This window comes from Triplophysa rosa, linkage group LG1 (genome assembly GCF_024868665.1).
Source record: "Triplophysa rosa linkage group LG1, Trosa_1v2, whole genome shotgun sequence".
Lineage (NCBI taxonomy): Eukaryota > Metazoa > Chordata > Actinopteri > Cypriniformes > Nemacheilidae > Triplophysa > Triplophysa rosa.
In genome coordinates, this window is record NC_079890.1 from 9,359,574 (window position 1) to 9,380,671 (window position 21,098).

Consider the following 21,098-nt stretch of genomic DNA (forward strand, 5'->3'; position numbering starts at 1 on the left):
CGATCCGTTCTGCGCATGCGCATAATGACGTAGTAAACAACGTCACGGTTTCCCTACACTATTGGTATCAAGCATGCGATGAAACACTTGACGGCCAGACGGCACAACTGGCGGCATATTTTTGTAGGCTACATTGTGTTTTTCATTTAACAGTTCACGGCGGGTCTATTTTGATGTTTTAAAATGTAGCTTACGCTATGCATTACGATGTGTTTACGTGGTTGCCAATCCAAAATAATAAAGGAGTTGTTACATGAACATACACGATTTTGGTTACATGTGGAATAAAGTCTGAGTCTTGAGAGTCTGTCACTGCAAACCTTCAGTTTCCTCCATAGTCCCCTTTGCGATTCATTGCTGCATGGCATTAGGCCTACTTAACTTGCTGTGTTTCGATCTGAGGTCAGTAGTATTGTCAAAGACGGTTTTTATTAAAAGCTGCTAATATTAGTTAACTTTAAATCGACTCATTTTGTATTAGTATGGGTCTATATATAGGCTAATATATCTATCTATATAATCTAAATGAGGAATAATCCCTTCAATGGTGTTTACAGAACACAATAAGGAACATAATATGCATTTCCGCCTAGATTATCTGCACTTACATGAAGAAAGAACTACAAACAAGTCTGGGGAAACGTTACAGAGTATTTCAACGCATAGTGTGCACAGAAGTGACATGAGACCAGAGGTGGACAGTAGTGAAAGTCGCGGTACAAACGTGCTCAAGCGTGGAACAGATCGTGCAGTGTCGTCACTAAACAGAATTATCTACTACGTTATTATGCGCATGCGCGGACGGATCGTGCAGGCATCCCGGATCGTGTACCGACAGTAACAACCGTACATGGCCGAATGTTTCTAATATGATATAAGAAAAAGATGTTGTACCTTGATTTGAAGCGGCGTCCTGTGTGTACGGCATACATATTCACTATCGAAAACATAGCATAGTTTACATATTAGTGGCTCAACCTTGGTTTTAAAAAACATCAGAATATAAACATATATATTTTTTGCTCGACAAACACAAGTAAAATGATATAACTTACGTAGTTGTTCAATGTCAACATATTCATCTCGATCGTAATTGTTTGTACCTGCAAGACAATTCCTATAAAAAAAAAACCACGCAAAGCATTTACGATTCACACTCGATGTAACAAGCATAATGTATTTTAGCAAATTACTTTGCTATAATACGATGCCTGAAACGGCTGGTTGATCGCTTACGTAGACAAATCAAATACTATTTTAAAGCACATATTTTAATCAAAAGAATAAGGGTGTTTTAGATCCACATAAACGAAAACTACCGCATTCTAACCGTCCATTGAATTGTACGTCTTCACTCTGCGTCAATAAATTAAAATCGGAATCACAGTTATAAGCAATAGATTCTATTAAAAAAAATAATAATAAAAATAAAAACACTTTTAGGGTGTCGACAGCATCTTGGCTAGATTACGGCTATTTAAAAAGAATGGCATGGTCATTTGACAGCTCACAAGTCACGTATTCATAATTTAAATAGTCAGTATTCATTGATTGATTCATTGATTCATTCAGTCAACTGCACTGATGATTAAAAAAAATCACTTACGGCAGTCTTCCATCGCTGATAATCCCGGGATCTCTGTATGTATGTCAGAAAAGCTTCGGAAATGAGCCAGAATCCTTGAGGAGCTGGTTATATAGGTTTTACTAAATGCCTGAAGTCATGACATTGCACATCCAAAAGATGGAGCCATTGCTCTATGGAAAAGGCATCTTGAATACGAACAGAGGGGCTATATCATGCATTGCTTTCAAGCTACGCGTTTAAACAAAACAGATAACGAGGAGTAAAGCGGATATGTTTTAGCATCTCGTTTTAAACTCGGATATGTTCAGAATGTTAGTGGAAAGTTGTTTTCTGATTAGTTAGAGATATAGCGAGATTATAGTTTGCCCCATAGAATGCTTCGGGTACACAAAGGTCAATTGGTCACGCATTGCCCGAGGGGGAAAGCCGCAGCTGCCTATCCTATACAACGCATCCCTGTGTCGAGATAATACGCTCGCTCGTAAAGCTACACAAATAACCGGTCGTAATCCGGCCAATTTTTCACGATAGGGATTGTTGGACTTTAAAGGCAGTCCTGCATGTTCAGAAATTTGAAGAGACAATTTGCTCAAAAGTAATATGAGGTTTTATTATCAGATGTGAAAAGCTGTAACAAAGCTTTGGGTTGTCAGACGACCTCCGAAAAACCAACAACCCCAAAATATTAAAAACACTCCTATTTATAAAGTATGTGACGTCGTTCTATCTTCTGACTCCTCCTCTGCTTTTTGCTCCCTTTCCACCAATCACCGTGAAGTCCTTTTTCAAAGTTCCTGTAAAATAACATTTCAAAACGTATATCCAGTGGTCAATCGCCAGTCCTGAGGAATGTTCTCCAGGACAGTTTCTTTTTGGGGAGCGGTCTCCTAGAAACAGTTCCCTGTGGCCGGACAACATACCAACATTCTTAACATTCTTTTAGTAAAAAGAAAACACTTAATCATCTAATACTTTTAATTATGTAGCGTTGTTTCTTAATCCTATGATTCATTAAAACACATCACAACTCATGATAATACTTAGAACAAATGCAGTGGATTGATTCATAACATTTATTTTTCTTTGTGACTCTTTATATGTGTGTGTGTTTATCTAGATAATTTACGACTCCAACCCCCAACTTTCTCTGTTTTCTTTGTTTGCCCCAGTAACTTTCCACTGAGTGAAATAGAAAGCACATGACAAAAACACACAGCTTAATGAAACAAATGAAAGAAAACACTTATTGATTATATTGATATTTAAATCATACTTTTATCTCAAAAATATTCCCACAGGATGTAAAACAAATCATACCCGATTAAAACGCCCGACGCTGTCGCCCTGCCGGATGAAAACGCTGAATTACGCACCGCTTAAACGTCACGACGATTTACGAGTCGGCGTGTTTGCAACGCTGGAATGTCTGAAACAGTCCTTTCAGTATAACGGCAGGAATGTGATCTTTCAACCAACGTAAGTTTTACCACAGTTTTATCACAGCCTATACAGTATATATATATATAGTGCTTTATTTAATTACTTATTCATTCCTTGCTTTGTTTATTTGTTTATTTACTTATTGATTACTTGCTTTGTTTATTTGCGTATTCATTATTTATTTAATCACTTATATAACCAATTCTTTCTTTAATCACTTATTCGCCGATTTATTGTTTTATTTAATCACTCGTTGCTTTATTTATTCACGCATAAGATACGCGTCAACCTCATTAAAACATGTCCAAACATGATCTCCGGAAAAGAGAGAAAAATGTTCGGTAACCCTACGGGCAAAAGTTCAAGAGTTCAACTCCAGACGTGGGCAATCCCTCACGACATGGACAGATACTGTCAAAGGGCAAAAGTTCAACACAAAGGGGGCAGTCCCTCACAATGGGGCGGATACGGTCAAAGGTCAACGCAAAGGGGGCGTTCCCTCGCAACGTGGGTGGTCCGGAAGTAATTCAACCCCCCCGCAAAGGTCAAGGGTCACCATCAATCATTTTGACACAATGACCCCTATATATACTACTTATAATACATCAGCTGTCCATGACTAAAAAGAGCAGCATGGTTAAATTGAATTAAAACAAGGTCTGCCCTTCAATGTTATATTGTTCTTTTTATTATTATATTTTTAAATTTTTAAAAGAAAATCTCTCAATGTTAAAATGTATGGATCTAAATGCATAAAATGATTCAAATTTAAAATAATAATTATACATTAATCATTATCCACTTTCAACAGGAGTACTTGACCAGCAGTTCTGATGAAAGTGGATTCATCAAGATTAAAGTCCCACAGAAACCACAGTATTTTTTCCTTGATAGGAGTGAATGGGAAAAAATAAAACAAAATAGGGGGAAAAGAGGGTTCAAAAGCCTTCAGTGGACAAACCTTATTTCTGAAGGATTGCGGACCATACATCCCTATTGTTCATTGGCGTTTAAAAGACACAGGCTGAAGGTTTTGGGCTCCAACAAAGCAAAGTCTGAGTTTTGGTGTTGTGGATACTGCAGGTTTGAGGACTGCCCAATCACTTTCACTCTGTCTGTAGGCTGTGGCGACTTAAAGGTGTCAGTTGAGTTTAAGGGTGGGGAGGCCATTCATAATCGCACTGAGCTGAAGAGGAGACCAATTAGAGCTCGCGATAGAGAAGTAGTAGGCCAAGAATTACAACACCAATTACCCCAAGCAATTTACCTGAAAAAACTTGGAAAATTGGATAAAAACATAGTGGAATCTGGCTGTAGGGATGAGGCTCCTAGCCCCAATGTTTTAAAAAACATATCATGGGAAGTGCGCCAGAAAAGCCGTTATCACAGCAACAAAATCCTGAGTCTCCAAAGAATGATCGAGAAGAAAAGTAACACTCCAGAGGAGGTTCTGCAAAAGGTGTTGTTGCACCCAAAAGGTGTTTCACTGCGGATCGAAGAGGAGCATCAATATATACCAGGAACGATGCAGAGAAGACATTGTCTATCTTGATGCCACAGGCAGTATCATAAAGAAAGAGAAGGCCTGTCCACCTTTCTATGTGTATGAGCTGGTGGTCAGGAACCCACATAAAAACTCCTCTCCATTTCCAGTGGCAACATATCTGATCTGTGACCACACCACAGCCTCAGTCATATTTTTCCTAGAGGCATCCTTTGGACGGTCAGCCGTGCGGTCACCCATTATGCTCATGTGTGATGGGTCGATTGTACTAATGCAGGCAATATGCTTAGCATTTGCCAGAAAAAATCTGCATGATACTATCGATGTCTACCACAAGATAGCAATGGGAGAAGGAAGCAAAGAAGACTTTGAGGTGCCTATTCTCCATCGATGCCTGAGTCATGTCATGAAGAATGCCAAGGAAATATGCAGAAAATAGTAAGCATAATGTATTATTCCTGCTCAATTTCTTTCACTTTAAGTAATAAAATATTCTGTTTGAAAGTCCTCTTCTATTTGAAGTAGCTGGGTCATTCCTTGGATTCTGTGATTTTTCAGCTTGATCAAAACCATTTTGTTGAACTACACTGATTAATTTTCATATTTTTTGGGGGAACGCAGTAATCAGTTTCATTCAAACTATTGGACATTCTTGTGCATGCTAAAAAACATCTATATTCGGTGAACCACCAGTGTAAAAATAATTGTATAAGTATAAATATAAATATAACCGAATCACAGCAATGACCCAGCTTTGTGCTGCTGTGATCAATCAGGCACACTGTGAACTGGAAAAACAACTCTCTCAAATGGTCTTGACATAATAGTCTTTCTTTTTATACATAGTCATGCAAATAACACATATTATTTATGTATATATCAAAGTTACATGTACTGTACATGAAATATTCAACAAAATATTTTCATTTTCCCAGTGCACAGAGCCACTACCATCTGGCCATGCATGTTTTTGGTGTCCTTACAACTGCAAGTACTTTGGCAGAACTTAATGACATGGTGGAAAGTGCTGCAGTTGTATTCTCCAGTCCATGCAGTCGATCAAGAGTTGAGAAGCATTTCAGGAACTTGCAGACGCTGATGCAGAAAACCGGAACTAAGATGTGACTGCAAAGTCAAAAACTAATGCTGAGGACTTACAGGTAAATATAATTTCTAGTTGTATCAGAACATTTCTCAGGGATGTGATTTTAAATACAGATACCTATTTTGAGACCTCGTGGGAGGACCCATGTAAATTGCGCAAATACAATCTATTTTGTTCACAGAGACAAACAAGTAAAAAAGATGTATCATTTTGTGGAGTGTCAGACTAATGTGTGTGGGGCGTGGTCAGGGGTGTGGCCTATGCTCCTTTTTTGTTTTTTTGCCAATCAGATGCCTGCTTTCTATTTTTATTTACCGCACGTCTACAAGTAACTTGATTATTTGTTACTGAAGTACAATTCACTATTTTAAAAATTACTGGAATAAAAAAAAAAAAATGCAACCTACAAACTATTAAGTAGCTAGTTAATCATTACTTTGTATCCAATATTTTGGTGCTTCTCCTCTTACATTTACATTTACTCATTTAGCAGATGCATTTACCCAAAGCGTAAACAAGTTGTGTAAACAATGGAAGCAATTGGGTCAAGATTAGGACAACAAAAAGCATAAGTGCAATAAAAACACGTCTCACAAAGCCTACTACAGTGTACAGAGCTAAATTCTTTTTTTTATATATGTAGATAGAGTAGAAAAGATATAGAAATCAGGAATGATCGAACAGGTGCCTCTTCAGTTCTCTCAACTCAATTTTTAAAGGGTTAGGGTCTGGAGTGCGCAATGGCAGAAGCTTATTTTTTTGCTCAGTGACAATTTTTTTTTTGTAAATATGATATTTGTTTTTAGATCATTGTCCTGTGGATAGCTGATGATTAAAAATGGCTGAAACATTGGCGCCAAAAAGGTGCATGTGACATTATTTTATAAAATTATTCTTGTTTTCTTCAGAATTTAAAAAAAAAATACTATTTAAATACGTATAATGTCATGCATGTGTGTAACAAATTTACTATAAAATGTGATCAATTTAACAGATTAAAAGGTCAGAGTATGTTTATGATTTTTTTACGTTTATGAGTTTGGAATCCAAGAAGACATGTTTCATCTTTTTGGGGGGCTTTTCACCATTAATAACCTATTTACTGTTCCCTTTAGGAACTTAAAGGCAACAACAACTTCGCAAAACATTACAAGAGAGTTTACTCCAGTGCTCCACTTGAAAAAGATGGTCTCCCCAATGTTTACTACTGCAAAGGCCTTATTGATCAAATCACCACATATCTTCTTCCATATGCTGGATTATGGAGTGGGATAATGCTAGGTCAGTCATATTTAAAACCAGGGTATGGACGTGTCATCACTTTACCATGTGAACACCACATGAGCATGCCAGAACGCGCTGCCGTGTGTGGCAAAACACTCTGCAAAATGATTGCTTATTGTAACAAAAGGCTCAATAAAAGGGAAGGAAGGAGGCGGGAACCGGTGAACATTCACAATAAACTAATCAAAATAAACAAACAATTATCCGGAAGTAAAAAGGCCGGCAGCCACCTCACGGTAGACTGCCGGCCACACAAACATAAACAAAACTTAACATATGTCCGGGCCCGGGCCTCTCTCGTCGTACACTCCTGTCGCTCGTCCTTTTATGCTTCCGATCTCCTCCATGAGACATGCGGGACCGGTGTGCGCGCAGCTGATTCCCACTATCACTCACACCACCGGCCCCGCCTCCCTGCCTCACGGCTCTCGTCACGCCTCCCTCGTCACACTTACAATATCAGGAAATCTTTTTAAGTCATTGGAAAGTCGTAAGGATCACCGTCGAGTCCAGCTGCTTGTAATTTCAGCAGATAATTGTGTGTTTGAGTCCCATTTTCACTGTTTATAGTATTCTCCTCAGTCATGATGGGTGTTTTGCCACCAAGGGGAGCGTGTCACAGGGTGTATCCCGACATGTTCACGTGGGAAAATGACCTAAATGCATACCCTCTATATGCATGCTAATCTATTTGAAAATTGTAACTGTAATTTTTTTTTTTTTTTAAAGGTGATCTTGGACGACATGGCAAAGGACAACAATGCAAGGATTATACCAAGAGATATGATGTCCTGAGAAAACTTTCAAGACAAGTAAATAAAAAAACGGTCAAACTTTTAAATATGGACCAATTCTCACTATTAACTAACTATTAACCAGGACTTTTGCTTCAATAAACTCATAATAACTGCGTAGTTGGTAGTAGTTAGGTTCGCAGACTAAGGCATTCTTATGTAATTTATACATTATATACAACTGATATGCGTGTTAATAAGCAAGAAGGTAATGATGAATTAGTGTACCTTAATATAAAGTGTAACCTATTTTTAATCTTTCAACAGAATATAACAGGACAACTGGACTCAGGGCATCATGGAGAAGAGCCAATGGGACTTGAAGCATATTCGTTTTGGCTCAAGCAGACTCACAAGACTTGATGGTTGTGTGGCCAGATATCAGTTACTTCACACAGCTCAACTGGAAGAATTTGAAGACTCCAAGCGAGTTTTTCAAAGAAAGGTTTGCACTTTGCCTTTATTGTATCTTTGTGTTACAACTCACCAGTCATCCCTCCTCACCAGCACACTAAATTCCCCATAATCCTCCACTGCCTGCCACCTGCACCTAGTCAGTTAACAAACACACTAGCAAAAAATCACATCATCACCTTCAGAGTACTTTAGTTTTGTTTTTATTGTTTGCCAGTTTCGGATCTCGACTGTTAAACACTTCATTAAATTAAATGCAGTGACGACAAAAAATATTCTCAAGCCAATAACTGTCATGGCTCTGCTTCCTTAGTCATGTCACATCCGGGGATGACGTCGGCTGATTCCTCCACTGCGGAACTCCCTCCGGTCCCCACGGATTCGCCAAGGTCGGCTATGGATCCGGTGGTGCGGAGAAGGAGGGAGAGGAGCAGCGGAGGAGCGTCCACGCCGGTGCAGCCGGCATCCAGTCCGGTGCGGCCGGCATCCAGTCCGGTGCGGCTGGCATCCAGTCCGGTGCGGCCGGCGTCCAGTCCGGTGGTGCGGCCGGCGTCCAGTCCGGTGGTGCGGCCGGCGTCCAGTCCGGTGGTGTGGCCGGCGTCCAGTCCGGTGGTGCTGCTGATGTCCTGTCCAGTGTCCAGTCCTGTGCAGCCGGCGTCCAGCCCGGTGCAGCCGGCGTCCAGTCCTGTGTCCAGTCCTGTGTCCAGTCTTTTGTCCAGTCTTTTGTCCAGTCATGTGTCCAGGCCGGTGATCCAGCCGGCGTCCAGTCCGGTGATCCAGCCGGCGTCCAGTCCGGTGATCCAGCCGGCGTCCAGTCCGGTGGTCCAGCCGGCGTCCAGTCCGGTGGTCCAGCCGGCGTCCAGTCCGGTGATCCAGCCGGCGTCCAGTCCGGTGCAGCCAACGTCCAGCCGGCGTCCAGTCCGGTGATCCAGCCGGCGTCCATTCCGGTATCCAGCCCGGTATCCAAATTGTATTGTTGTACAAATATAAAATATCTGTATTTAATGCTCTTCACCTGTTTAAAAACAGGCAGCGCCCTGTAAATAGCAATAAATAGCAATATGCAAAGTATTGAAAAAGCAGTAGAAGTGAAAATAGCAGTATTTCTTAGCGATTTGCTATTTACACTAACAAAAAATATTTTCTTTGGATTAAGTTAACGTTTCTATTTGCACCTCAGTATGGTTGTGTATTAAACATTATGCAATTATAACAGAGTGTAAATTATTATATTTATAAAAATTATAAAAATTAGGCCAACTCATTGAGATATTAAAGGCCTACACCAACCCCTAACCTTACCCTAAACTTAAACTGTATGAATAAAAATGAATTTAAGTGTTCAATCAATTTTATTGAAAACAAAAGCCTTTATGATCGGGAACGAGAGGTGTATTAGAACCCCGATCTCCTGTGCTAGGCTATACAGACCTTACACCAGGGCTAGGCAACTGGCAGCCCGTGGGCCAAATGCGGCCCGCCAATCATCTTTTCCTGGCCCGCCTTAACATTTCAAATAAGTGGAGAGACTTTAAGAACGGTGTGCTTTAAATGCACATCCTCCTGAGACGCCACATCTTTAAAAGTCCAAAACGCTGCTACATTCAAAACGAAAGTAATTCCCAAGGCTCATAATGTTTTACGTCTTATAAAGCGAATTGATCGGTCAGTCCAAGAAACTTAATGTTATTTACAACGTTATAATCAGAAATGCATTGCACAGCCACAGGCAATCGGTTTGCGCACGCGATAGGTGGCGCTCTAAAATGTGTTTTGTGCCCTTGAAAGTAGGCTAACTGTAGGAAGGGTACACCACGTGAACGGTTGTCTCAGATAAGGGGGAAACGCTGTTGTTTTTATTACTGCATTCATTATGTATAACGGCTATATTTACAAAAAACAGCTGTTCATCTCCCCCCAGAACTCGCACTATACAAAGGATCTGCCCTATAAGTGCGCGGGGCACATGAATGCGATCGGAATTCACCCGAAGATGTGATAATAGCATTCAGTTTCTTGCACAGATCAATTGACTCGCTTTATAAGACGCTAATTTAACGTCACAAGGGGCAGGGATTACTTTTGTGTTGAATGTATTTGCGTATTTTACTTTTATTGATTGAACTTTAATTAATTCAACCAAATATCTTCAGAAATATCTTCTTGAAAAAACAATGCCACCCACATCTCGATGTACTGGAGGACTGTGGGTCAGTAAATTAGTAGCAATTTTTGGGTAAAGTAACGCATTAAGGAATATAAAATACAATTGAAAAGACAATATCCCTTTTAATTGAATATCATGATAAGGCACAAATACTGGATGCAATATTTGTGTGCATGTTTTAATCATGGCCTATAAGTAACAGCAACAAAAACAGTATAAAAGGAACAAAACGCAATAAATAACAGAAGAAATGAGAATATGGTAAAAAACTGGCCCGCATCCTATTTATACTTTTGGAATCTGGCCCTCAAAGAAAAGTAGTTGAAGACCCCTGCCTTACACCATACGCCACTGGGCAGCCTATCGGTTGAATGTGTTAATAGACACTGGTTTAAAAAAATGCTAATTTGGAGACTTTGACGTCACGTCAGGTCGTCACGTGGGTCACCCGCACTGTTAGACGCTCAAAGCTCAAGACGTTAGGTCAGACGTTCGATTAGACGGTCGGTCGGTCGGTCGGTCGATCGGACGTTAGGTTTTGGCACGGAGTACCCGTCATACGCCTTCTAGGCTTCGGATTGGCACATTCCAAACGTTATAGAGTCACTGCCTTTAAAAGTCACTCAAGGACGAGATAAAACATGTTCTCCTGCCCATTGGAACGCTGAGCCTAGTCCGAAACGTCTCGTTGGACATTATCTCGTGTTGTGTATCGCAATATTTCATTTCATAGGTTTTCGATCCGTAGGCAGTTTGGCACATCCACACCTCGGGAGATAAACAGCGGTAAAATACTGGTCTTGAAACCATCATGTTGCTGCGTAAAGTTAGTCAAAGTCCTGCGATCTGCGGCACAGTCCTTCATTTACAGCCAGCTATTGCAGGGTGAGAGGCATTGTTTTTGTTCGACCGACATTAACTGGTCATTGTATTTACTTATATTTGTGCATAAATGTGTGCGAGATCTGATAGCTGTGAATTTACTGAAACATAAGAAAGGTTAACAACATTATACTGTAAATGTTATTGTATATTATGACTGACTTGATCTGCTTTATTAGGGCGCAGCGTCAAACTGGAGCTCTGGTAGTGCAGAATGCGCGTTTGTACGCAAGCCAAGCAGCTGAGGTGAGAATTATCAGCATAAATGTACAGTTTTTAATTCACATTAGGGTTATGTCACCAAGTCAAGTACTGTCACATAAGATTATGCTGTAGCCAATCTGATCACATCCACAGGACAAAACAGGTGCTTGTCCCAAGACAGCCCTCTATATAAATCTGGAGTAAAGTTCACTTCCATTTCACATGACATGCAGGAGTACTGGTACTGGGCTCTGTGCCATGTATTCTAATGTAAAAACTGTCATTGACTGAAAATATGACATTTAAGTGTTACATAAATATGGCAAGCGTTTCTATTTGTGTATGTGAATGTTTGTTTGTGTGCGTGTATATGAGAGAGTGTGGAGAGAGTTACAAGGTTATATTATCCTTGTCAGTGCTCTGCTATACTTTGTAGCCTTTTTGTCAATGTCATGTGATGGAAACAGTATCACGATTTGTCACATTGTCCGTGTCCATTGCTTACAGTGGTTCTCAAACTTTTTAGTTTCCTTTGTGTAGGGTGAATCCCCTTGTGGCCCCCAAATAAATACACTTATTCTGAATTAATTCAAATTCTCAGATTAAGATTAACATATTAAATTATACAGTGCTGGAACATCAAGTATTTTGGTTGGTGTCGTTATTTATTTTTCTTGCTTTGATGTATGATTACATAGGATTTATGTAAAATTTCCATATTTCATAAAATTCCATACTCAATTCTGATTTATTTGTACTGTAGCTATTTTCATATAATCCCTTACATGCAGCAGCCAGAGGTGAGTAAGACGGGTCAGGTGTGCCGCCTGGGCACAGATCGGTATGTCTTCCTGGTATCTCCACTCATGAAACTGCTGTGCCGCGTTGACCGGGGAGACGCCAACTCGGGCGAGGATTTCCCATTTAAGAGTGTCGTAGTTGAGCTTCCCTGGTCAGAAACGGGGTTAGAATCCATACCCACTCAGTTCTATCCCAGGATTCCGGGGCGGCGATTACCTCAAAGGTGTGTAAGTATGCTTCTATGTCATCCAGGTCGGCGAGTTTGGTCAGGTGGCAGTGTGCCGTGGCGTCATACGCCTTCTAGGCTTCGGATTGGCACATTCCAAACGTTATAGAGTCACTGCCTTTAAAAGTCACTCAAGGACGAGATAAAACATGTTCTCCTGCCCATTGGAACACTGAGCCTAGTCCGAAACGTCTCGTTGGACATTATCTCGTGTTGTGCATCGCAATATTTCATTTCATAGGTTTTCGATCCGTAGGCAGTTTGGCACATCCACACCTCGGGAGATAAACAGCGGTAAAATACTGGTCTTGAAACCAAGCTGCGTAAAGTTAGTCAAAGTCCTGCGATCTGCGGCACAGTCCTTCATTTACAGCCAGCTATTGCAGGGTGAGAGGCATTGTTTTTGTTCGACCGACATTAACTGGTCATTGTATTTACTTATATTTGTGCATAAATGTGTGCGAGATCTGATAGCTGTGAATTTACTGAAACATAAGCAAGGTTAACAACATTATACTGTAAATGTTATTGTATATTATGACTGACTTGATCTGCTTTATTAGGGCGCAGCGTCAAACTGGAGCTCTGGTAGTGCAGAATGCGCGTTTGTACGCAAGCCAAGCATCTGAGGTGAGAATTATAGCGTGCGTTTCTGGAGTGGAATCGAGCGGCCGGTGGCAGCCGTCATGTGGCCAAGGGTTGTTCATCTTTGTCTGTTAGCGTGAGCTGTCGCTGAGCTTCTGTGATGGGTCGAGAGCTCAGCCAGTGGCGATGACTTCTTCCATCTCTCCGTTTCAGGTAAGGAGAGTGGGAGAAATAGAGCGCGGTTCCCTAAGATGCAGAGAGAGAGAGAGAGAAACACAGTCTGAAAATTTACTTCCGGGTCTGTTGTTGATTCGTTTGTACTCCTATGCCCGCATTCTCCACCAGTTGTGACAGGAGAAGCATGAGACGAACAGACTTGTGAGTCCTCTTCTTGGTATTATTAACTCATCTCTGACATTAGGACATGTGCCTAAAGCATATAAGGTGGCTGTTATAAGGCCCCTTGTCAAAAAAACCCAACTCGACCCTAGAGAACTAAGGAACTACAGGCCTATATCGAATCTACCTTTCATATCTAAAGTTCTGGAAAAAGTAGTTTCAACTCAATTATGCTCCTTCCTCCAAAGGAATGACATCAATGAAGAATTCCAGTCTGGATTTAGAGCATGTCACAGTACAGAGACTGCTTTGATCAGAGTTACAAATGATCTGCTATTGGCGTCTGACCGAGGTTGTATCTCGTTATTGGTGCTGCTAGACCTTAGTGCTGCATTCGATACCATTGACCACAGCACACTCCTACATAGACTCGAAAATTATGTCGGCATTAAGGGAATAGCTTTGAAATGGTTTAAATCTTATTTATCCGACCGTTTTCAATTTGTAGCAATAAACAATGAGGTGTCACGCAAATCGCAAGTCCAGTACGGTGTACCACAGGGCTCAGTCTTAGGGCCTCTGCTCTTCGCATTATACATGCTACCTCTAGGAGATATAATAAAGCGACACGGAGTTAGCTTTCACTGTTATGCTGATGATACTCAACTTTATATTTCCTCGAAGCCTCATGAAACACAGCAGTTCCATCGAATAATGGAATGCATAGTCGATATAAAAAACTGGATGAGTAACAACTTTTTATTACTGAACTCGGACAAAACGGAAGTGTTACTTATTGGACCGAAAACTGCTATAAGTAACAACCAAGAATACTGTTTAACTATTGACGGATGTTCCATAAAACCCTCGTCGTCAGCAAAGAATCTTGGCGTTCTATTCGATAGTAATCTGTCATTTGAGAGCCACGTCGCCAACACCTGTAAAATTGCGTTTTTCCATTTAAGAATATATCTAAACTACGTCATATGCTGTCAATCTCAGATGCAGAGAAGTTAATTCATGCATTCATGTCAAGACTAGATTACTGTAATGCACTGTTAGGTGGTTGCCCTGCAGGCTTATTACAAAAACTCCAATTGGTCCAAAACGCGGCAGCTCGAGTTCTTACACGTACAAAAAAGTATGAACATATTAGCCCGGTTCTGTCAACCTTGCACTGGTTACCTATAAAGCATCGCGTTAACTTTAAAATCTTGCTTATTACCTATAAAGCCTTACATGGTTTAGCTCCTCAGTACTTGAATGAACTCCTTTTGTATTACAGTCCTTCACGTGCATTACGCTCTCAGGCGTCCTGTCAGTTGGTAATACCTAGAATTTCAAAATCAAGTGCAGGTGGTAGATCCTTTTCCTATCTAGCGCCTAAACTTTGGAATAGTCTTCCCTGCACTGTCCGGGAGGCAGACACACTCTGTCAGTTTAAATCTAGACTAAAGACGCATCTTTTTAATCTTGCATACATTACTCTTCCATAATATAAATCTTCAGAGGGTTTAGGCTGCATTAGTTAGATCAACCGGAACCAAAAACACAACTGATGTACTTGTTGCATCAAAGAGTACAGAACAGTACTCTACTCTCAGCCAGTCTTGTCTCATTGTTCCAAGGTTACCACAGCGAGCAGGATGCAGTTCATGGCCTGACCTGATGGTAGAGCGGAGAATGGGAAGTGGGGACCTGACAAGAGCTGAGATGATAGAGCTGGATAAAGAAGGACGCGGTCTCTTGACATGTCTTCACCACAAAATTTCAAATGCTATTAGATTATTAATGATAATCTTAAACTATATTTATTTTATTATTAAGTTTATTTATTTTATTTAGCCTTGTTGTGCAAGTTCTCTGGAGCTTGTGCAGAGGCAGCAGCTTTTGCCAGAGGGGAACTGGAATCCCCTGGTTGGGCCTGGGTTCTCCTGAGGTTTTTTTTCTCGATTAGAGTTTTGGGTTCCTCGCCACCGTTTGCATACTGTTTTTGCACTATTTGCCTGCCGGGGGGGCTGCTTTAGAATTTTAAAGTTTTACTTAATTAATATTGCATATAGGAATTTATTATCTGTTATATTTGACCTGTGCTTCTCTCTCCTTTATCCTAAATGTGTGCTCTCACTGAGCGTGTGTGTGTGTGCGTACTTGTCTGTGTACGTACGTGTGTGTGTGTGTGTGTGTGTGTGTGCGTGCGCATCCGTGTGTGTGTGTGTCTCTGTGTCTGTGTGTGTTGGTGCGTGTGCGTGTTGTGTGTGTGGAGTGTTTTGTGTGTGGGTGTGTCTGTCTTCTGTGTTTTCAACCTTTTCTTGTTTTTGCAGGTACAACTTTGATTGTTTTGCTTGTAGTCAATGTGTCTCATGTGCAGCTGCTTTGTAACAATGAAAATTGTAAAAGCGCTATATAAATAAAGTTGAGTTGAGAGTTGAGTGAGTGAACAATGCCCCGGAGGGTAATTTATGAAAGGTTCCAGCAATGAAAACTATCTTAGGGAATTAGCTGGCGTTGATCTGTCTGTGCAATCCGTGGGTGAAAGTGGCTTGTGAGGATCTCTCCGTGCAGTCCGTGTGGGGAATGTGTACAGTCTGGTTCGGAGAGTCTGTATCTGCCGGTCGTCAGGGACTTGTATCTGTTTGGGTAAAGAAAAGAGAATTAGCATACAAGAGAAGTGTATGGAGTCGTAGCTCACCGAGACTCTCTATCCTCCTGGCTTTATTCAGCCTGGGAACGAGCTGCAGGTGCTGACTAACGGCAGGTGTGTCACGCTGATTTCCCCCATATCCATGGTGATGCTCATCTGGCAATGGGCGACTCATCACAGTACTTAGTATTCTCAGGCTTTAGGTATTTACATAACAGTGCATCTCTGAAGTGTAATGTTTAACATAAATTGTTGTTTTCAATATTGTTACATTTCTCCATTCACCCTTGTAGTGCTAAATGAAGAGCAGGCTCAATTCCTCAAAGAGCTTGTTGGACCATGCAATAAATTTTTTGAGGTAAGTCAGATTCACTGACAACATGTTTCCAACTCGATCGTATGTTTGGTTCGTTGTGATATTGATTGTTTTATTTTGGTTTGCTTATATACAATGTTGGGTGTAACTAGTCACTAAGTAATTAGTTACTGTAATTTAATTACTTTTCCCTTGAGTAAAAAAAGTAAAGTAAGGGAATTCTCTTATTTTTTCTGTAATTTAATTACAGTTACTTCTGAAGTTATTAAACTAACTACTGTGTAATATATGTGTGTGCAATAGTGGAATTGACATCAAAATTCAAAGTCTAACTTTAAAATCCGTGCTTTAATGTATAATTTTCACATTAGTAATACTTTGGTCATTTAATAATAATACTTTATGTAGTTATATATTACTTATTTAAATGAATTAAAATAGCCGTTTCATGTCTATCCTTGAATCACTTAACTAATCAAGGTTGATATAGGATATAAAAAGTCATTAGTAATAATTAATTAAACACTTTTTAGAGAGAGTAATTTGTACAGTAATCTAATTAGTAACTAGTAATTAATGACTTTTTCAGAGTAACTTGCCCAACACTGCTTATATATTCAAAACATTTTTTCATTTAAATCGATAAGCTCAATTATTGTGTTTTGTGTTCTAACCCGTTATCTACTCTACAATGTGGGGATGTGTGTTTCCAGGAAGTGAATGACCCCATGAAGAATGATACTCTAGAGAAAGTTGAGGACCACACCATGGAAGGCCTGAAGGAGATGGGAGCTTTTGGTTTGCAAGTGCCAGCAGAACTGGGTGGTGTGGGACTCACCAACACACAGGTGAGACGTAAAAATGTTACCAGGTCAACAATAAAAAAGGATAAACAAATCAACTGGAGAGAATGGAAACCAAGGTGAAAAGAATGATCAAGGCATGAGAACCTTCTTGACACCTTGATAAATTCTTATGTTATGACATCCATTTTCAAGCATAAACCTTAGTTGAGAGACATCGTGAAAGGGGCAAGAATTCAGATGGAGCTCTGATGTACTTGTTCTTTCTGTTTACAGTATGCCAGGCTGGTAGAGATTGTGGGGATGCACGATCTAGGTGTGGGCATCACTTTGGGTGCCCATCAGTCCATTGGTTTCAAGGGCATTTTGTTGTTTGGTAACCCCCAGCAAAAAGAGAAGTACCTTCCAAAGTTGGCCACAGGTGAGGGAGCTTCAATATGTTTGATACCCTAAAAATATGGGATTTTTCAGTACTCATAACAGCTGGCTGCTGTATTTAGAAAAAAGTATTTGACTGTCCTGCATGTTCTTGATAGGAGAGAATATTGCTGCCTTCTGTCTCACTGAACCAGCGAGTGGATCAGATGCGGCCTCCATTAAAACCACTGCAGTCCACTCCCCCTGTGGCCAATACTTCACCCTTAATGGAAGCAAGATCTGGATCAGGTGTGGGTTCTCACAAGTGAAAACACACATAACAATCACCTACACCATGGGTCTTCAACCGGGGGTGGAAATGCAAGGGGTCCGCTAATTACTGTTTACTCAAAAGCAACTTTTTGTTAAAAATGTAAAGCGTGGGTACAGAAATATTACAACCAATGTTCTCGTTAAGCTGCGCACGTGCACGGACTCATTGAAGCTCCCACGCATTGCAATTTTAACCTGCGTGCGGACAAAAACATCCATACAGGCAGCAGAAGCAAGCAATAGAAGAAACGTTACATCTGCATCATAAAAAACCCGGTAGGGTTAGAATCAGTGCATTCTCTGTCTCCCTTCCGATAAGTTCAGAGTACGCATGAAAGGAGTTGCATGCCAATAAAGTGCATGCTCATATATTTCTGAACTTCTATTCAAATTTGTTAAAGATGTAAAGCGCTAATTTGACAGGCAAATGACACTACACCGCTTCTGCGTTGTAAACACTGATAAGTTGCTCAAAAAATAACGCGGAGTTGCTATCCTTAGTCTGATATGATGCTCTGGAGAAAAAAACTTGTGACAGCCGCGACAATGCTGATCCACGAGAAAGACCACAGAGCTCTGAATTATAAAATATCGGTGTGTTCTGCAATGCACAGAGAAACGGAAGAAAAAATAATAATTACACTTAATAAAACGGCCTGCTGTTACAAGAGAATGCATAACATCTGCACTGATTTCTGTCACATCCAGAGACAACCTCTACCTCCACTAGAGTAGTCTTTGTGCAATTAACCAGGGTCAGTCATCTCATTGAAGCCATAATAAAAACTAAGGTTCAGGACAAGTAAATGTTTAATTGTCCATCTCACAGTAAAATGAAAATCTATGATGCTGCAAATCCCTTAAAATAATCAAGCAATCTATATTAACAATGAAAATAATACACAGAGAAGTATGTATGTGCAACAATAACATGCATAATAGTGCTAATGTAATGTCTTAACATAATATTGCTGTGACAATAGGGTTGTTTCTATTTAAATAGCTCTGTTTACACATTAGTATAAGGGGGTCCCTGCTCCATGCATCTCTCATCTAAGGGGTCCTTGCCCCGAAAAACACTGAAGACCCCTGACCTACACAAACAGCATTATACACATCCTATCGTGACCACCAGGGGGCATCGCTACTGAATTTAATACAGGCTGATCCATGTCTACCTACACAGGCTTACTCAAAATATGCTGTTATCTTACTGTTAAGTGCTTCGATGTTACATCATAACATACATCAACAATTCAACAGGCACCCATGACTTTTTCTATCACTTTTTTCTTAAAAACCTGCTGTGTGCAAGAAGTATGCAACACATGGTGGCATAATCACCACATACAATACAGAATTATAAAAACTGTCCCAAAACCAACAACTGGACAAGAGTGTGGTCGACTTCATGCAGTGCTGCGCAGACTGATCAGCGTGTGACATCAAAGTCCTAGGGAGTGATTAGAAAGCACCGCTTGCTCTTTCCAGCATGCTGGCCTCAAGTCTGTCCCAAAATGTGCTCCCATGTACCCTTGTGGACTCGTGCCTAGTGTCCTATAGTTCTGTACTTACTGACGTCACCAGGTGTGGACTCAGAGGAGGTCCACAAGACCGGAGTGTGCAATTTGGGACAGGGCCTTACTCTCACTCCTCTCTCCCCTCTTCATCTTCATCTCACTCTTTCCTCTTCCTTAACACACACTCCTCTAAGACACTCCTCTTTCTTAAACTCATCTTCATCCCACTCCCACTGCAAAATTGACCTCAGTTGTTGTACAAACAAAGAATGTAATCCTGAAGGAGATTTATAGTGCTGAAGCTCTCACAGGAGGATGATACATGCTGGCTCAAGTACGACCACCTTGTGTCATCCTCTTTATATATGTCTGTCAACTTTATTTATATAGCGCTTTTTACAATTTTCATTGATACAAAGCAGCTGTACATGAGACATATTGACTATAAGCAAAACAATTAAAGTTATACCTGTGAAAACAAGAAAAAGGTGAAAACACAGAAGACAGACATACCCACATACAAAACACTCCACACACACAATATGCACACGTCACACACACACACACACACACACACACACACACACACACACACACACACACACACACACACACACACACACACACACACACACACACACACGCACACACACACACACACACACACACACACACACACACACACACACACACACACACACACACACACACACACACACACACACACACACACACACACACACACACACACACACACACATGCGCACACACACACGCACGCACGCACGCACGCATGCACACACACACACACACAGGCTTTGGTTGACTATCCCCGTGGGGACAGTCCATAGGCATAATGTTTTTATACTGTACAAACTGTATATTCTATCCCCTAACCCTAACCCTATCCCTAAACCTAAAGATCATAGAACACTTTTTGCATTTTTAGATTTGTAAAAAATATTGTTCTGTACAATTTATTAGCTTTTTTGCCCCTGGGGACCTCAATTTTGGTCCCCACGGTGACACGAGTCCCCATGTGTTGGTGTGTATTCAGGTTTAGGTCCCCACCGGGATATACAAACATGAACACACACACACACAGACATGCACGCACGCACAGTGAAAGCACACATTTAAGATAAAGGAGAGAGAAACACAGGTCAAATATAACAGACTATAAATCCCTATATGCAATATTAATTAAGTAAAACTTTAAAATTCTAAAGCAGCCCCCTGGCCAGGCAAATAGTGCAAAACAGTATGCAAACAGTGGCGAGGAACCCAAAACTCCAATCGAGAAAAAAACTCAGGAGAACCGAGGCCCAACCAGGGGTTCCCTTTCTGTCGGTCTCTCGACGTTGTGTCGAACCGACAGAATGGGGTTTGTCTTGAGAACCTATCATTTTCTGAGTATTTAGAAAAGGCCAATGAAAATTGGCGAATGAAATTTGCATGCCGGTCTCCTCCCCGGATGTCCGGGTATAAGAGGGAAGCCGGCGTGCTCATTCATTCACGTTTTGTTCTTCAGAGCCTATGCATCTGATGAGCTTCTCCACGATCTTTGGTGATCATTTTGCTGCTGGAATCTTCGACGTGGTACAGCGGACGGTCCCTTCCTGCAGTGACTCTCCCCTGGGTGTCTCGGCAGTTCCGGAGGTGTTCGAGCAAATTTCCTTTTCTAAAAGAGCAAATTTCTCCAGAGTGGCTTGTCCCACTGTTCTCATGGGTGCAACACACTCATCGAGGAGGGGGACGGACACGATGCCTGCTTCCAGTACGCTGGGGCAGA

General features: G+C 40.9%; 3 protein-coding genes across 5 annotated transcripts in view; 2 read left to right on the forward strand and 1 right to left on the reverse strand.

The window, feature by feature from the left end:
* LOC130560655 (uncharacterized) overlaps window positions 1-1,320 on the reverse strand; it is a 7,379-nt gene extending 6,059 nt beyond the window's left edge. For both annotated transcript variants that reach the window (XM_057344616.1, XM_057344610.1), the window contains exons 1-2: window positions 1,056-1,320; window positions 895-937 (exon numbers count right to left, since the gene is read on the reverse strand). In XM_057344616.1, the coding sequence (XP_057200599.1) occupies window positions 895-928 (34 nt within the window). In that variant the 5' untranslated portion in view covers window positions 929-937; window positions 1,056-1,320. The remainder of the gene's footprint in view (window positions 1-894; window positions 938-1,055) is intronic.
* Window positions 1,321-5,525: 4,205 nt separating this feature from the next.
* LOC130552290 (mucin-1-like) lies at window positions 5,526-9,252 on the forward strand. Of its 2 annotated transcripts, XM_057330512.1 has the most exons (5): window positions 5,526-5,692; window positions 6,753-6,918; window positions 7,651-7,733; window positions 7,983-8,160; window positions 8,443-9,252. In XM_057330512.1, exon 5 carries the CDS (start codon window positions 8,445-8,447, stop codon window positions 9,054-9,056), a length of 612 nt encoding a protein of 203 aa, XP_057186495.1. In that variant the 5' UTR covers window positions 5,526-5,692; window positions 6,753-6,918; window positions 7,651-7,733; window positions 7,983-8,160; window positions 8,443-8,444; the 3' UTR covers window positions 9,057-9,252. The 2 variants fall into 2 exon arrangements, with proteins under 2 accessions (XP_057186495.1, XP_057186502.1); XM_057330519.1 differs by lacking the exons at window positions 5,526-5,692; window positions 6,753-6,918 and having other exon boundaries at window positions 7,541-7,733.
* A 267-nt stretch (window positions 9,253-9,519) lies between these two features.
* The window catches only part of acadvl (acyl-CoA dehydrogenase very long chain), a 52,543-nt gene continuing 40,964 nt past the window's right edge, over window positions 9,520-21,098 (forward strand). The window contains 10 exon segments of the mRNA XM_057321170.1: window positions 9,520-11,181; window positions 11,358-11,424; window positions 12,174-12,406; window positions 12,973-13,039; window positions 13,130-13,207; window positions 16,057-16,156; window positions 16,271-16,335; window positions 17,007-17,141; window positions 17,373-17,517; window positions 17,633-17,762. Coding sequence (XP_057177153.1) covers window positions 11,108-11,181; window positions 11,358-11,424; window positions 12,174-12,406; window positions 12,973-13,039; window positions 13,130-13,207; window positions 16,057-16,156; window positions 16,271-16,335; window positions 17,007-17,141; window positions 17,373-17,517; window positions 17,633-17,762 — 1,094 coding nt within the window. The 5' untranslated portion in view covers window positions 9,520-11,107.

Excerpts from the sequence above, each read along its gene's own strand:
- LOC130552290 (XM_057330512.1), top strand. The coding sequence starts at position 8,445 with ATGTCACATCCGGGGATGACGTCGGCTGATTCCTCCACTGCGGAACTC.